General features: G+C 35.1%; 2 protein-coding genes across 8 annotated transcripts; both read right to left on the bottom strand.

Moving 5' to 3' along the window:
* Positions 1-412: 412 nt before the first annotated feature.
* On the bottom strand, positions 413-8,236 carry LOC139858379 (protein GIGANTEA-like). Of its 7 annotated transcripts, none has more exons than XM_071847233.1 (16): positions 8,078-8,236; positions 7,229-7,308; positions 6,956-7,125; positions 6,624-6,695; positions 6,473-6,527; positions 6,237-6,379; positions 5,880-6,157; positions 5,244-5,302; positions 4,887-5,133; positions 4,647-4,797; positions 4,305-4,514; positions 2,694-4,121; positions 2,419-2,487; positions 1,797-2,015; positions 1,133-1,225; positions 413-1,017 (listed from the first exon to the last, which is right to left on the bottom strand). In XM_071847233.1, exons 3-16 carry the CDS (start codon positions 7,040-7,042, stop codon positions 700-702), a joined length of 3,429 nt encoding a protein of 1,142 aa, XP_071703334.1. In that variant the 5' UTR covers positions 7,043-7,125; positions 7,229-7,308; positions 8,078-8,236; the 3' UTR covers positions 413-699. The 7 variants fall into 7 exon arrangements, with proteins under 7 accessions (XP_071703334.1, XP_071703333.1, XP_071703337.1 ...); XM_071847232.1 differs by having other exon boundaries at positions 6,956-7,081; positions 7,177-7,308; XM_071847236.1 differs by lacking the exon at positions 7,229-7,308 and having other exon boundaries at positions 6,956-7,081.
* A 3,188-nt stretch (positions 8,237-11,424) lies between these two features.
* LOC139857415 (S-adenosylmethionine carrier 1, chloroplastic/mitochondrial-like) lies at positions 11,425-15,202 on the bottom strand. The gene is made up of 12 exons (XM_071846164.1): positions 15,032-15,202; positions 14,675-14,782; positions 14,477-14,563; positions 14,256-14,328; positions 14,009-14,099; positions 13,718-13,771; positions 13,544-13,639; positions 13,006-13,095; positions 12,704-12,755; positions 12,429-12,490; positions 12,078-12,158; positions 11,425-11,850 (listed from the first exon to the last, which is right to left on the bottom strand). Exons 1-12 carry the CDS (start codon positions 15,060-15,062, stop codon positions 11,746-11,748), a joined length of 930 nt encoding a protein of 309 aa, XP_071702265.1. The 5' UTR covers positions 15,063-15,202; the 3' UTR covers positions 11,425-11,745.
* Positions 15,203-17,119: the final 1,917 nt, after the last annotated feature.

Genomic DNA, 17,119 nt, shown 5'->3' on the forward strand with positions numbered 1-17,119 from the left:
TACGTTGACTTTATAGTTTTTTTTTAATATAAATATATATAAATAGATAAATATATGTATATTTACATACGTTTTTATGTGATTTTACTAGAAAATTATACAAATTACGAGATTTTACAAAAAATTCGAGAAATGAGCAAGAAAATTCAAGAAATCGTGGCTTTGACCAATTTTGACCCCGTTGATCGAGAAATCTAGGGAGATGGACATCTTACCTCGGTTATCTTCCAAAAACGAGTTCTCGGGGAGAAATAAGGAGATTTACAACACTAATGTGAGTACAAAGAAAGTAAACAACCGCTAATAAGCATCGATCAAAACGTGTCTATCAAAATGTGGCACCATCAAATTTTGAGTTCCTACCATATACACCATCTTTTTTGGTAAACATATGAACAGGTAGATAGTGTGGCTCAGAGTGTATTTGTAACAAAGCACTTGTAACCATCTCATTCTTCAGTCTGTCAAAAAAGTATATAAATACACACATATATATCCAGATTATTACATGTAACCATCTCACTATTTCAATGTAAGGTTTTAATTTCACTGCAATCTCCATGCAAACACAACTACTAGTTCCCCTCTATAAATAATTAAATAAATTCTACTACTACTACTACTACTACTATACAATCAACTATCATTACAACAAGCGGAAGCTGCAAAAAGCTAATCTTCAGAAAATGACGTTAGTAGTTAAATAGATATTGGGCACCCCAATTCTTTAGCAGCGGTATTTAGATGTTGAATTGGCATTCCTGTTGCAAGTCGACTATGAGCTTCCCATGTTAGACACTTACCTACATCTGCCTTCCAGTCGATAACATGTACTACTTTTAGATACTGATGAGCTGGACCACATGATGAGGCGATTACCTTGTTGGATGATGGTTCACCACTTGGGGGGTTGACCAACCCCCCCAGGTGTAAAATGGCTCGAAGGACTGAGGTGCTAAGGGCACGGACATGAGCACTCGGGTGAGAAAGGCAACGCACCTTAGCTGGCAAGCGACACTGTTTAAAAAGTTGGACATGCAGTGAGTTGTGTGCTTTTGGTGACAAAAGAAGATCTTGGAAATAATAAACTATATTTTTACAGTAAAAAATTTGAATTGAATCGAGTTTTTACCTTGAGAAGATTTAAGAGGCCATCTGCAACTGCCATTCCAGATTCTCCCCACTCTAGAACTGGCTGAACTGCCCTAGCTGTTGCTTCCAATAGCTGAAACGAGCAATTTTTAATCTAGTCATTGCTAATATGTAACCAAAACTTCACCATAAAACCACACAAACATATATTGTACTACTACTAAATATGAATTATACTTGTTTCATGTGGAATATATTTAGCAGAGGTGAAAACTTGGGCCGCTCAGGCAGGTTGGGCAACAGGTCTAACTAGGGTTGGTCCAAAAGGGTAGTCTGGTATGGGACGAATCAGATTGGGTTGGGATACAGGGTTGTCCCGAAACACTTTTTTTTTTCCTTTTCTCCGAGCTACTTTTTCTTTAAATATTTCTTATTGTAACCAATTAGACTCTTAAATAATTAGAATAACTCCTCTAATTTTTACAGTGTGTCATAGGAGGTTATATACATTAAAACAGAGTCATCTATATTTTTCAAAAATACATAATTTTTAGTTCGAATCCTTTGTGTCCTATTAGTGATACACATGACCCAACTCCACCCATTCACGAGGGCAAGACTGGCACTTTGTTCGTTAAACAATGTTTTTGCTTAAAATATAAAAAACTGAAGTCAAAATGAAATGAAAATTTGAGATATGATACCTCAAGCTGTGGTAAAGTACATGCTTCTCCATCAACAAGCATGCCATCAGTTGCACAAAGGAGGAGGTCTAATGCACTAGCCATTATTACCAATGACTCGGGGTTATTGTGATTTCTCATTAGCTCCACCATCAGCTTAACAATACGCTGGTTGATTCTCCACATCGTTTGAACAATATCATCATCTTTCGCGCTCCACGGTTGCAATTCTCTCTCAGCCTGACATGACAACAATAATAATAATATCCAATGTGATCAACTAACTACAACGAGATGAGATTACCAAGTGTATTATAAGATACTGAATTGTACTTTTGAAGTTCATATGTTAAGATGGTATACATAAGTATAATGCCGAATGGCTAATTTAAAGTAAAACTACAGTTAAAAGTGGCTTGATTTCATAAAGCCCAACACTATAAAAGGTGAAACTGAATTCATAGTCCATAATCCAAGGTCTTTGTAGGGCATAGCGGTAAACATTTCAAACTCCATACATACAGATTTCTACATAAAAGGTGATATTGATTTTCCATTTATTCACTGTGTGACTTGAGATCTCATAAATAGATAAGTTTGAAAGACTTTGAAACATCAGTTATGGAATAAATGCAATTAATACCTGAAGGACAACAGCAGTTGCAGCCTTTGCTGGTGATGCAGACACCACATTGCATAGTGCATCAACCACCTGTATGAATCAACATTTTTTTTTTTTTTAAACATCTCAAAATCAACACTATAAATTAACCAGTGCAAAAGTAGTACTATCACGCTATCATCCTATTTTATTTCCATAATGAAAATCTTCTTTAACTACTCAACTTCAATAAAGATAAATAAGTAATACTCTTTTTTTAGCGTAAAAAAAATAAAAACAACGAAGTTTAAAAGTACCTGTCTCCATCCTTGCTGGGCGGAAGTGCTTTCTGCACTAAGTTGTGTTTCGGGTGATGCAATTAACTTGTGCCAAAGTAACGACACAACCGAAAAACACAATTCTTGTTTCTCTGTTAATACCGAACTTAATAGAATTCGTGCACTGCAGTTAAACCCAATATGTCTATCCATCGTGAGGAGGTTAGCCAACTCCGAAGCATTGAACGGGAAACTCGTTATTACTTTTTCGGTACCCTCACATGAAGTGGAAACCTCACCATATGTATATACAGAGCTTGAGTTTACTAAGTCCTCACACTTGCTCGATGACTGGCCTTTGTTTTGTCTTTTACCATCTGGGCACACAAGAGCATCTTTCGACAGAGGTGCATGGAGTAAATGGGCTTCTCGTGGTTCTGCCTTGTTGACGATTGATGCAACGGTTTTACTGTGAATATCAATTAAGTTATAAAGTGAAGACGCTGTAGAGTGAATCGGTTTATCCCACTTGCACCTCATTAAAACCGAGAGTGCACGCATACATGCCTTTGACTGTCTAAAGAGCTCTGAAATATGAGCCGCAACCATTGCAGCAGCAACAATTTCATTAGAACTGTAACCCCATGAGGTACCAACAGAAGATGGCTTCAACGAAAACAGTGCTTCTAAAATAGTCAACATCCGACGAGTATGGCAAACGGCTGAGTCAACGCTACTCTGAAAGTCATTGAACGAGTCAACCGCCTTCTTTTCATCATCCTTTGAGTTTGAATGTTTCCCCACTTTTGAAATCAACGGGAAGATTTGAAGCTCACATGCAAGAGCACAGACTGCAGCTACAACATAAGAATCAAAAGCTGAGAGTGGTCCCTGTTTGTTCCTTCTTTTACTTTTAGCCCCTGAACTTTCACCATCTTCATCCCGTGGCCTCTTACTGGTATGGGGCTGAGCTTCGTCACTTACACATACAGTTAACACAACGAAAAGTAGTCTAGAAGCAAGCTCAACAGTGGCACATGGTTCCAAAAATAAAGAGTGGACCATGGTTCGAAGCTCGGCTACAGCAATGTTTTTAGAGGCAGGTCCAGAAACGTGTCTGACTTGGTCAAACGAGGACTCTGGTGGAAATGTTCGTTGAAGAATTGCTTCAACGGTTGCAACGAATATTTTCATGAGACAAGCTTCAGATGGACTACCACGAGGGAGATATTCGAGAACCTTAAGAAGAGGTACGTATAGGTTCCATGATAAGATAGGAGGTTGTAAAGGTGATGCAACGATAATTTCGGGAAGATCAACAATAGAAGAACTTAAAGGAATCAAGCCATAAGCAGCTTCCCAAATGGTGCATATCCTCCATTCGACCTCAGGTCCATGTGCACACAGCATCCAGGCAATCCCTTGAGCGGTAGCTTCAATAGTCGCTTCACTTGTTGGGATTTCTCTCTGCATACAACATCCACACTTCAAGGTAAATTTTTAATGCATACTGGAGACACACAATTGGGGTAATATCCATGAGTTCATCACTTCAACTCTTATGACTTGGAGATAAACAGAACCTTACAATTTATCCATCAATGGATTCATCTAGTAAATTTACAATCTACAAATCTTTGAAGCTAGTACCTGCTTTTTATGGTGTGATTTGTAACCACTCAGAGATTCCTGTTGAGCTTCAACTCCTTCAACTTGTGTAAGAGGAGGAAAGAGCAAAGCCGGTTGGGATAATATTCGGAAAAGTAAAGCAGCAGCAGAATCTGATGCAATACCGTCTCTCATAGACATTGCTGTTCCAATTGCACGCAAGAAGTGCAAATGCATCCAGTTTCTCGGAAGCTGCAATAGTGAATAAACCAGTATAGCTCGTATGTGGCATCCAACTTTATGTATGTTATTATGTATTCATACACATGATACATCTATGTATATACACATGTATGTATATCGGGATTTTCATTATTTACTTACCCTCATGCCAGATGCATAGTCTTCCGCAGCTCTGAGAAGCTCTACAAGTTGAACAGCAGCATCAAGAGCATCTGGAGCCCATGATGGTGGTGCTTCTAAAAGTCCAAGAAGAAGCCTTTGGGTGGCACTTGGACTAGCAATTGCATAATACCTAAACCACCACAAAACAAATATAACTTTTCACACACTACTTTTATGAGGGTTCTATTAAAAAGACTATCGTTTATTATTTATTGTTACCTATGAAACAATTTTGCATATGGCTCTAGGGCTGGAAGGCCTGCAACAAGGTGCTCATCCATGGATGTTGTAGGTGGAGGAAGTAAAAGAGCAGGGACAGCAGCTGCAGTGAGAGTAGCCGTCTCATAACGAGCAACTTCCTCATCACAAACACTCAATATTACACCAGCCCCATTAGCAACGGCCCACCTAGGAGTTGCTGGAACTAGCTGGGGATGCTTCCCAGATCCACGAGAAGAAGCCATGACTGGATATTATTAGTGAAAGTGTGTTATTTTATGTCTGTTAAAGTGTAATAACTCAAATCCAGCTACAAGCAATCCAAATATCCATCGTGTAAAAAAGCATGTCACTTACCAACAGAAGGTGGCTTGAGTTCCCCCCCTGCAGCATATTTTCCCATGACACCACCACACCTGTGAGTTTTAATGAATACAATAAGTTTCAAATTTTCTTGTAGATAATACTATGCCTGGAAAATTGGTCGGGTTGGGTCGAGACCTAATTGGGTCAAACAGGTCTCAATTTTCAAATGGGTTGGGTCGGGTCAAGACCCATTTTTTCTTATAAAATTTTAGAGTGATATATTTTTAGTTTTTTTTTTCAATTTTTCAATTTTCCAACTTTTTTACTTTCTTATTTTTTTTTTATTATTTAAAAAAAATAATTATTATATTAAACATTTGTATTTATATATATTTTCATTTTTTTTTAATTAATTTCTTAAACTTGTAAGTTTTTTATTTTTTCCTTTTTTTAGTTATTTTTTCCTTTTTTTTCGTTATTTTTATTTTCTTTTTCTAATCTAGACCTTCTAATATATTAATGCACTATAGATGGGTCCCATATTGGACACATTTCCTTTGTTCTCTCGAGACCCAATGGACCCAGATGGTTGACCCAATAGACCCAATTTTTGGAGTGTGGGTCTTGATTGCAGGGCATATATAATACACGCACGAACACAAATTCTAAAGATGAAAAGCTCCTTACCAGCGGAAGTAGTCACTTCTGATACCCAGAGGAGCAGCAAGCAAAATATCAGTAATCCATGGAGATAAAGGCCTCAGCGGTTTATGCTCGTTTTGTGCAGATGGCAAACAAGTTTCACCATCGGAAAGAGAGTTACTTGTTGAAGCTTGGCTGCCACTGGCGCTTCTATCTGTTACATTATTATGCTGGTGTTCTGCCTTAAAAATCGGTCGGTTGTAATGAGTTAAAACTCGCAAAATCTCTCCACAGGCCAGAGCCCACTGTTCAGAATACTCATTCTGCATTTCAGAGCTCATGTTTATATGTATTTATAATATCTGAGTTGACTAATCCAAAAGATAGTAGGCGCTTTCTTACATCATCGTTTGGGCAGACTAATGAAATGAACGAAGCAAATGGTGGAGTTCTCCTATCGTATTCTATTGTACCATCAATGATGCATGAAATTATTGGAAGGATGACTGTATGTCCATGCTCTGGATGATGAAGGACGAATGTTGCTGGAAAGTTCTAATTCTAATTAGTTAGATAAGATGTAAATCACAAAAGACTAAAGTTAATGGTAAATGTAAATGATGTGGAAAACACATTACCCAAGACATCATCAAACAAGCGTTTTTCCTGAGATGGATAGCGGTCGCGAACCAGCTGCAAAATATATACAAAAATGAGCCATGTAACATGAATTAATAGCAGCAGTTAGAGGAAAGAACAAGGTTCATTAGTGAAGCACACAAGAAATACCTCAGCTATATCTTCAGGAAATTGCTCTGATGTAAATTGACCAAAGTAATCAACATATGCTGTAATTTGTTCCTGTTTAAAACAAGAAAATATGTACAATCAATACTTTATGTTCAATGTTGGGGTATCACTCTATAATACAATCATCACTAGAATATCATATACAAAAAAGAAACGCGTAAGGCGATAACATATTTGACCTTGAAAAGGATCTGAATGATGCTCCTAAAATAAGCAGCCTAATTACAGCCTCTAGTAAATGTATACCAAGTATTTACGAACCCTCGCAAGAATATAACAATCTAAAACGAAACAAAGAATACTAAATGTACCTTCCGCTGCTGTGGATCTAGTGGGGGAGGCCAAAACAATGATGAGAACCGTAGACCATCCGTCCACTTTGCAGATGTAGCAGCCATATTTGAAAGGTCTAAAATACCCCTTCTTTTCAGCTAATACTGGCAGAGATGAAAAACACTGCAAGCTTCAATCTTATCTGATGCTATGATTCAAGATTGAGAAGATTGTACTCAGTAAATTATACACCACCTACTGTCTTATACGGAGTACTATATAGTTCGATCATTAGAGTAGGTTGAGTTTACATCTTGAAATGCAGATATTGGAAATCACAAGTATTGCCTCATTTAGTTTGCAGTTGCATATGACTGACTGTGTTGTAACCCTTCGTAAAACATCCAAATAACAAGATTATCAAAAAATAGCACACTCGGGGTGTGATTTGAAATACAGTAGTAATTTACGTATTCATCTAGTTATTACAAAGTCCTTATTTTGCAGCAGATAAACAAATTCAATTGCTCTTTTAAAAGCAGTTAATATGTTTATTTATATAGATAATCACCATCACCATCAACTAAACTGAGTAAAGCTAATTAGACTCGTATAATTTTATTTTTGGAAATTATCCAAATCCAACTCTGTATCTAGTATCTAATTACAATGCGATGCACGGCTGTTGAAAAAACATTTTAAAGGTTAGTTAAATACAACCGCATTTTCCTAACATAAAAACATTATATACGAAGCATATATCTATCTAGTAAATAAATACAGCAGTAAACAGATATAACCAATAACTAATAGCTTACAGAATATTAAAAAAACTGCATAACTCCCAAATTAGAAACAAAACACGATACTAATTGTAACGGTAAAGACATTAATAAGCTCAGCTGATCATCAAACTTATACAGTATTACTAGTAAATTTCAATTTCCACTTCATACGTATACACGTTCACTATATATTCAAATCTAAACTTTATTTCATCAATTCAGTTAAAAACATATATATATATATATATATATATATATATATATATATATATATATCTGTATATACAATTAAAATATCAAATATTTAATTAATATACAAGGATATACAGATATACAGATATATATATATATATATATATATATATATATATATACCTGTCGATGTAAGATATCTAATTCGCCGGATAAAACTAGTGGCCGTTGTTTTTGGCAGATTCCGTAGAATTTTCGATAATATGAAGATTCTAGAAATTAGGTATTGCAAATATAAGCTGGAGAAAATAAAATGTTAGTTTTGGAGAGAGAAAGATCTTTAGCTGTGATGTGTGTGGACTTAAAAAAAAATCTACATTTGTGTACGTGGCTACGATATTTTCCTCTCACAATAGAGAAGAGCAGCAAAATGCAATACCACGTGAGTGTGGTGTATGGATGTGAGATCTCCAAGAACTAGGGCTGTAAATGAGCCGAGCTACTCGTGAGCTACTCGAGCTCGGTTCGTTAAAAACTCAATTCGAGCCGAGCCTAAACGAGTTCGAGCCCGAGTTCGAGCTTTAAACATTGCTCGTTGAACAAACGAGCTCGAGCTCGAGCTTCACACACCGAGCTCGTTTAAGCTCGCGAGCCTAAACGAGCTTTTCTATATTTATATATAAAATTGATAATTTTATTTTTATTTATCATAAACTATAATTATATAATTGTAATTTAATTATAATTTGTAATGTAATAAAGTAATTAAATTGATAAGTGATTAATGATTCTTACGACACAGTATTCCAATATATATTTACCCGATGTGGCCATGTCTAGACCACTACCCTAATTCCTTTTCCCAACATGACTAATAGAACTTTAATCTTTTCATCTTCTCAATTTCATTCTCCCGTTTCTTTTTTCTGAAAAGCTAGATCCAACCTCAAATAACTGATTAGTCTATTCACTCCGTTTCTTCCTCAATCTCAAATATAAGAATTTTAATTTTCTTCAAGAAATCATTTAATTTGCATAAATACACAAGAATAACAAATCGTATCTTCGATTGAAAGATACTGTGATAAACAAGAATAACAAATCATATCTTCGATATTTTTTTTATGAATGCCATCCTTTTTCGTTGCAGGTTCTTTTTGAGCAGATTAGTGTGTTTGTGGCTTATTGAACTTGAAATCTAGATTCCATGCCGTCTTCTAACAAAGCTTACTTAACTATAGAGTATATTTAACGAGCTTCAATATATGCTTAACGAACCAACGAAGCATTGCTTCAATGGTACCGCGGTTACACTTGTGTACTCGCAGGGCTAGAGGTCTCGGGTTCGAGCCTCGTCACCCGCTCTAGGAATTGAAATATATTCCTTGAAGGTAGCCCAAAGGGAAGGTTTTACCGACCCGCTCCGGGACTAAGATCCGGCCCGCCTGCCCCTCGGGATGGTTAAAGGGTCGGATCCTCATAGTGTGGTTCGGGTTTCCTGCCCGAAAGCGCGTGTGTGTGTGCAAATGATGACTAGGCTTCGGTCCGGACTGATGCAAGCTTGCCTTTCAAAAAAAAAAAAAAAAAAAATTATATATATATGCTTAACGAGCCGAGCTCAATTCGAGCTAAAGATAGTTTAAGTTTTTTTAAGAAAAAACGAGCTTACAACGAGCCGAGCTCGAGCTTTTACAGTGTATCACGAGCCGAGCTCGAGCTAAAAAATTAAAACTCGAGTCGAGCCGAGCTCGAGCTCGAGCTTTCTGAAAAACAAACGAGCCGAGCTCGAACACTACCAAGCTCGGCTCGGCTCGGCTCGTTTACACCTCTACCGAGAACAAAGAGAAGTTATTTTTTTACTCAGAGTGAAAACACAATCAAAAGTAGAGAAAGTTCTCTCTCTCTCTCTCCATTCGACGGATAGAGACATTGCTTCCGAGTAGACCTCCGGCCAATAAATAGGAAAAAACTTTTAAATTAAAAATAAAATTTAGACGCCATAAAAATGGTAAAATCAAATTTCTATGGGTTTTAAATCGTGTCTGAAAATTTAATTTAGGCTCTAAGACTCAGTCAAGTCGTCAATAAATCGACGCTCGTCGTCGACTCAATAACTAGAGTCATTCCTCTCACAATACAGGTTATGACATTATTACAACATAGATATAGATATTGGTGATTGTGAGGTGGAGTGAATATGGTGTACTTTTTAGAGGAAGACGCTGACTTAACCATGGCAGGAAAAGGAGTAAGTTGTAATGAAGAATTTTGTCTAAAAGAAAGGCAAAGATCTGTCGGCAGTGCGTGACAGGAATCTCGTTAGTGCCGCTAGTTTCCCATTTAGGCTTTGCACGTCTTTTTTGCAGCGCGTGATAGAAAAAAGTATATGTGTCAGTCATTTTTTCATAAACTGTGTGTTTTTTGTCTGTGAACTAGTAGTATTAAAATGGGACGGTGGAGTATTCACTAGATATCACATCCCTTTACAGATTGTTGTATATTATCAAATTTACATTTTAATATTCAAAGACACATTAGCACCACAACGCAACACAAAATATGCTAAAAAAAAATGAAGCTGTACAACAAATTGTCCTTTAAATCGTTGTCCTCTACAAAAATTGCGATAACCCGTGTAGAACAGATCGAATGAAATATACTACTCCGTAACTTCCTTATTCTAATTTATCAATATAAAAAGCCAAGAAGCTTCAATCATTTTGAATAAAAATAAAAATATTGAGTAAAGAAAGGCTTTACATTTAAATTATGAACACGAATCATGATGATAGTGTTGTAGCTTAACTTCGTTCGTACACGGGTGAGTCCACTGATGATAACGTGGTGTTAAAAAATGAAAACCAATAGAAAATGAGTATGACATAGTTTGGACGGTTTAAAGATAATCCGGTCCCATCATAAATCGTAAGAAACCATTAAAGACTAATTAAGCAGTTGACACTTGTTTTCGTTGGTAACATTAGTTATTTGAAATTGTTGCATTCATAAAACAATACTCCATATTTTTTGACAATGCTAAATGTAGCTCTTACGACTACGTTTAAGCATACCAAATTTAACTTTAAAAACTCTGATTAATTAATTGCAAAGTATAAACATTCCTTTTTTAATATCGGTTTTTCATATATAACTTTGGTATTAATGTTATACATGGCAGGGTTAGTTTATATAAATTGAATAAAATTATATATGGTATGCTTAAAAAGGCTACGTTTAGCATTTTCCTTTTTTTAAAGACAAAGAATACTCCGCATTAATAAATTACGTATTTTTATATATGTTATTAATTAAGAAACACCACCAAGCATCCCATGTAGAAGCGGTCCACATGTGTATTCTGATTACCATGATTAGGGATGTCAATTGATGTCCGATCCATTAGATATACAAATGAATATGGATAATTAAATATGGTCTCACCTAATCCATATCCGATCAATTGACAACCCTACAAGTGACTCACTGTTCCCAAATTATCTGAACAATGCATTTTTTAGGTTTATAGCGCTAAAAAGTGCTGCTACAAATTTTTGTAACTTTCTTATTCGGTAGAAGGTTTATAATAATAGCGGAGATCAGCAGAAATAAAAATTGTTAGAAACAGAACAATAGCAGTTGGAACTGAGCTAAGTGCAGAAGGTAACCATAACAAGTCTCATTCTTAATCAAGCCAAAAAAAGGTAATTAACCAAGATTTATAAGACCGGTCTTGGGCCAATTATATAACCCAGTCTTGGGCTTTTGGATCTGAATACGCCTTCTCTGTATGCATGAGAAAAGCTTAAATCGACGAAAAAAGTTGATACGTTAAACTTGTTAGAGTTGGAGTATTAATCAGCAGGGCGTCTTTGAGCGAGTAACTGCTTTGTTTTTTCAAGAACACCGAAGAAAATGGAACCCCCTATACCTATCCACAGGACCCTTGGCCCCATCCCCTGCATTATTTATGCAAGTAAAAAATATGATCGCATTTTTAGCGTTCATTGAAATTTCATGTTATACTTAGAACGAAAATGATTTTACCAACATCATGATTTGGAATTAAAATTAAACATCCCAATAGAATCTAAGTACCTAAAGCTTGCTACAGAAAAAAGTAGATACCAGATAAAATAAAATTAAGAGACTATCATTACATAGGAAACAGAAAGGGAGAAAATACCTTTAGAAATGCAGAAGGTCCTTCTTCCTTTAAAATAGTGGTTACACAGTGTGAGATACCTCTGTACTGGTTACCCGATCCCTGCAAATCATGGATGCACCATATATGAAGATGATTTTACGAACGTAATTAGTATAAGACCAACAAGAGAAAATCAACAATAATGGTATATATAGATAGAGCAAGTGATAGCTGTACTCCAGAATCTTACCAAATTTTGTATTTATCTTAGCATAATGAATAATAATAATAATAATAATAATTTCTCAGCCCCTTGGGCTGGCTAGATCTCAAGTCTAATTATGAAGTAACAAATGTTATGTTGTAAGAAATGAGCATTAGTAGTAGTACCTGAATCATCAATCTAGTCTTTATTACATCAAGAGGTGTTGTAACAGCTCCTGTTATCGCACCTGTACCCCCCACAAAACAGATTATGCCCCAAGTAATATTTAAAAATTCCGTTTCAAGAAAAGATCATCACCAAGCATATACATTATATTTATATATAGATAATAAAACTGTATACTAATTGTAATGATGATAGATGCGTATGACCGTTGAAAAAAAAAGCAAATGGAAAAGATAGAGTTCTTCGGTAGTTATAAATTTTAATGAGCAGTTACCTGCAAAAGCACCAATCGCAGCATTCTCAGGGTCACTAAGATTTCTTTTCGCCTGTAGCAGAATGAGAAAAGTTTCAATTTAGAGTTTTTATGTTGCAAATGAATTACTTATAATAATAAGTATGAATACTTATTCTGCCATTGTATACGGTCTGATTGAATAATATCATCACACATCTACTAACGAATAAAAAATAATGCAATTAGGCGAATGTGCAGCAAGCCAATTCATAGGATATTATATAGTTAGAGGTGGTGATTTCAAATCATTTAATTAGAAACTTGGATCAAATTCAGCTTACCGCTAGTTTGTACCCAATTCGTAGCTGCTCGTATATGCAAAATTGGATGGCGTCAAAAGGCAAGTCTCTCAACAAAAAAGAATTATATCCCTGCAGTGTCATTAAACGAGTCATGAAATATATGAACATTCTTAAACACATCACCACACTTGAACGTTAAAACTGTCAATTATATACAACAGTGTTAACTGTCAAACCATTTATGTATGAATGGGTCAAAATGGGTGTTGCTCTATTTCAAATTGGTAAAAAAATAAAATAAAAAATATCAGGCAGGTTGAAAGTCGGACAAAGTCAATCGTTAACATACAACCTCCTAAATCTTTTGATAAAGGTTCAAAATTATTATTGAATTTTATTGCTTCTGTAAGTGTTTCTGGGCCAACACAACCAGACCCAGCTCATCTTTATTGACCCACTTAAAAAATCATGGTTTTAAACTGTCATTTAATCTGCCCACCTCCGTTATTAGTCACAAGAGAACAATAATTCCACCAACTAAAACTCAATCTGTAATGATGTTGCTGAAATCACATACCGCAAACAGCCCTTTGAAGCCCTCTTTAGCAACAATGAGGCGAACAGCATCAGGGGCTGAAACAAAATGCCCAGTCTGCATCCTTTGCTTAACAACCTACATATGAACATACCATTGAGCAACATGAAGAAAACAAAGTAACAGAAAGAAACTGTAGAGAAAACAAGAAAACACCTCAGTCGGCACACGTATAATAGAAGAAGCAGCTCCTCCAACAGCACCTGCAGTCTACATTAAGAATAGGAGGTAGTTCAAATAACAATAAGACACAAATTCTGTGTAATATATATACGACCAAAAGAACGAGAACGCGAGATTTGGAGTTGTGAGTGATGCTAAAAAGTGAAAACTAAAAGTGGCATAATAAACCCATTTACATATCAACAGGTCAATTTGGTAAGGAAAAAATGGACAAAGCAATTCCAAAGTAGTATACCAAGTGAGTAGACATAAGAGATAACTCACCAGGTGAACTAATGCACTAAAACCTTGAGGGCAGCTCTTGAGTAATTTTTGCTTCGTAGGTTCATATACACCAATAAATATGGCCGACGCACTGGATAAAAGATTAATAAAGTTCATCATTTATTAACATTACAATGTATGCAACAAAGGCGTTAGGGTTGTATTAAAAAGAAATGAATCAGGAAATATAAAATACGTATATACAAACAATTCCAATACTCAGAGAAAAAAAGAAGATATAACTTACGGCAAGACACCAGCAATATTTCCTCCCAAACCAGAGTACAAACCCTTTAAGATAATTTTCCCTCCACCACGAACTGTCTACCAAATAACCACCGAAAGATAGGAAATAAAAGCAGTGTTATATATATATATGGTTGAACAAGTGATCAAATGGGTTAGCAGAAGTACTTCAACAGCAGCAAAATCCACAGACTAATAGGTAATTCAGCTCTAACATTGTACCTGCTTGAAGCCGAGTTTTAATGGTGTCAAGTGGATATAAAGCAGACTCCACTACAACTCCAGCAGCAGCTCCAGCTATCGCACCCTCTGAACAATCAAAATTGATTGATGTTATTATTATTATTCAATATTCAATAAACCAACAAGATTACTATTACTATTGGATTGGATTGGATTGGATTGGATGATACAACATACCCAACAAAGCTCGGACAAAATCAAAGGGACTGTCTTCTTTTCTGTTGATTGATGCAACATTCTTCTTTGGTACAACATTAGATACGCATATTTTCTGTTTTAATGCATCTGTAACGAAATAATAATAATAATAATAAGCTTAAAACATATTAGCAAACATAAAAATATAATAAAAATAAATTATACGAGTATCTTAAACTTGCAAAAGTATATAACTTTAAAAGCATACGAGTATTATCTAGCGGCATAATCTAAAAACAATCATTATGGAGTAGTAAAAAGGAGGCAAAGTAATAATAATATTATTATTTTTAATTTTTAATTGAAGAAAAAAAGGAAGGATGAGGATAGATATACCTTGTGAATCTATTTTAGAGTTTACGGACATTGTTTGTTGCTTCAGTCAGTCAGTCAGTCAGCAGCGAAACCGAATTAAATCGATCAAAGAAGATATTGAGAAGAAATCGTTAACATTTGTGACAATCAATTCCAACTCAAAACCCTCGGTGTAAGCAACCAAGGTTAGGTTGCGTCAATTTTCGTGTTTTGTATTTCCTTTCCTTTTTTTTTTTTTTTTTTTTTTTTTATAAAAACCCGGATATCTTACATTTTTTTTTAACATTTTCTTCTCTTTTTACTCTCTTTTTGTCTATTCATTTACGTGATGTTGTTCAAAAAATTTAGAATATATATATATATATATATATATATATATATATATATATATATATATATATATATATAGGAGCAGGATCAATAGAGAAGTAGCCAATCGGGGGAAGCATGGAGAAGCAAAATATTATTTTTTTTTCGTTTTTTTTTGAATTTTTTTTTTTCCGGCATCAAGATCACAAAAAATATGAACATTTTAAAAAGACACTTCGTGATGAATGTTATTATTTAGGCGGGAAAACGATCGACAAAAATAACATTCAAGATAATATTGTTCGTGAAGAATGTGAACGTTTTTTTTTCTACATGTTTTGTGAAGTAAAATTTAGCCCGATTTAGAGTTTAGGGTTGACAAAATAGCGCCGTTGGTCCTTAAACTTTGTATCAAATCACGTAGGTGACCTTTTTCTTTCTTTTTAACTTAGGTGACCTTGAACTATCTGATTGTTACATGGATGACCTTGACGCTAACGATAGTAAGTATTTCTCCGTTAAGTAGCATCATGTGCAAAGCACTTAAGGGTATTTTCGTTAATTCATTTCCCCTTTATAAGTTAAGTCTTCATCTTCATTTTTTTTACTTCTCTAAAATTTTAATCTTCTTAATTTTTTTCAATTTCTTCCCCAAAATTACAAAGACGCTAAAAACGAATCTAAATATATCAGTTTTTCTTCGCCTCACGAATCATATCAGCTTCGACATGTTGGATGATGAAAGCCTAGGCCAGTTAACTCTATAAAAGGAATAATCAAATAATATCAACTACGGAGTATTATGAATATGAATAAGTAAATCCTAATTCTCACTTCAATCTAACAAATGCAGATTTCAATAATACTCCTCAAAATTCTCAACAACCTATGAAATCTCATTTATACACACATATACATATGCTAAATTAGATAAACAAAAATAATATTAAGAGTTTTAGACCTATTGAGAAAAAGATTAACCTCCAACTGATAATTAACATCACCACCACTTAATTACTGTAATTAATTACTTACAATAAATTTAATCAATTGTAACATAATAAAAATCAAACGGCGACTTGTCTAATAAGTTCAGATCTACTCCATATTAAAGCTTTAATTTCAGATCTGCCAGACGACGATTCAACGGTCGGCGATGGCAATGACGTATGGTGTGAATCCGGCGATGGTCGGCAATACATCTGGCTTTCCGTTGTTACAACGTCGTATGGTGTAAATTCGGGTTTAAGGTTCTCGCACCATGAACCGTAACCTCGATCAACCTCCGGTGATACATCCATACAATAGCACCTCTGTCGATACATCCATACAATAGCACCTCTGTCGACCATTCAAACGCAAGATGTTGCTGTGGAGAATGACAATATTTTCGATAATTTCTTTTCACTAGTTTCTGTATGAAGATGACTTATGTGTAGATACTGAAGGGGCAAGAGGACTTTGCGCTAATTTAGGCTGGAAGCAAGATTTAGATGTAAAGTTACCTCCGTTCTCCGTTTGGTTTAAGAAGTCCAACAATGCTAGGAATAAAGTTAATGAAGTTCATAAGCAGAAATGGGTTTCTACATTTATTTAATTTTGAAGTTTTTGAATTTGGATGTGAAATTAGAATTAGAATAAGGAGAATTTATTTAACGTGTGAGTCACGTGATCGATATGTTCTTATCTAGTCTTTGTAATTTTGGAGAAGAAATTAAAAAAATTTAAGAGTGAAATTTTGAGGAAGAAGTAAAAAAATTGAAGAAGATGAAATAGGGATGGAGATGTGGACGGAACTTA

Source organism: Rutidosis leptorrhynchoides, chromosome 7, assembly GCF_046630445.1.
Source record: "Rutidosis leptorrhynchoides isolate AG116_Rl617_1_P2 chromosome 7, CSIRO_AGI_Rlap_v1, whole genome shotgun sequence".
NCBI lineage: Eukaryota > Viridiplantae > Streptophyta > Magnoliopsida > Asterales > Asteraceae > Rutidosis > Rutidosis leptorrhynchoides.

Coding starts and splice junctions, on each gene's coding strand:
- LOC139858379 (XM_071847236.1), bottom strand. CDS start 7,042: ATGGCTGCTACATCTGCAAAGTGGACGGATGGTCTACGGTTCTCATCA. Junction 2,016..2,418: donor CAACTGCTGTTGTCCTTCAG/GTATTAATTGCA, acceptor TTGTCATGTCAG/GCTGAGAGAGAATTGCAACC. Junction 1,226..1,796: donor GTACTTTACCACAGCTTGAG/GTATCATATCTC, acceptor TGCTCGTTTCAG/CTATTGGAAGCAACAGCTAG.
- LOC139857415 (XM_071846164.1), bottom strand. CDS start 15,062: ATGTCCGTAAACTCTAAAATAGATTCACAAG. Junction 14,100..14,255: donor AATATTGCTGGTGTCTTGCC/GTAAGTTATATC, acceptor TCTTTTATCCAG/TGCGTCGGCCATATTTATTG. Junction 13,772..14,008: donor TTAGTGCATTAGTTCACCTG/GTGAGTTATCTC, acceptor TTCTTAATGTAG/ACTGCAGGTGCTGTTGGAGG.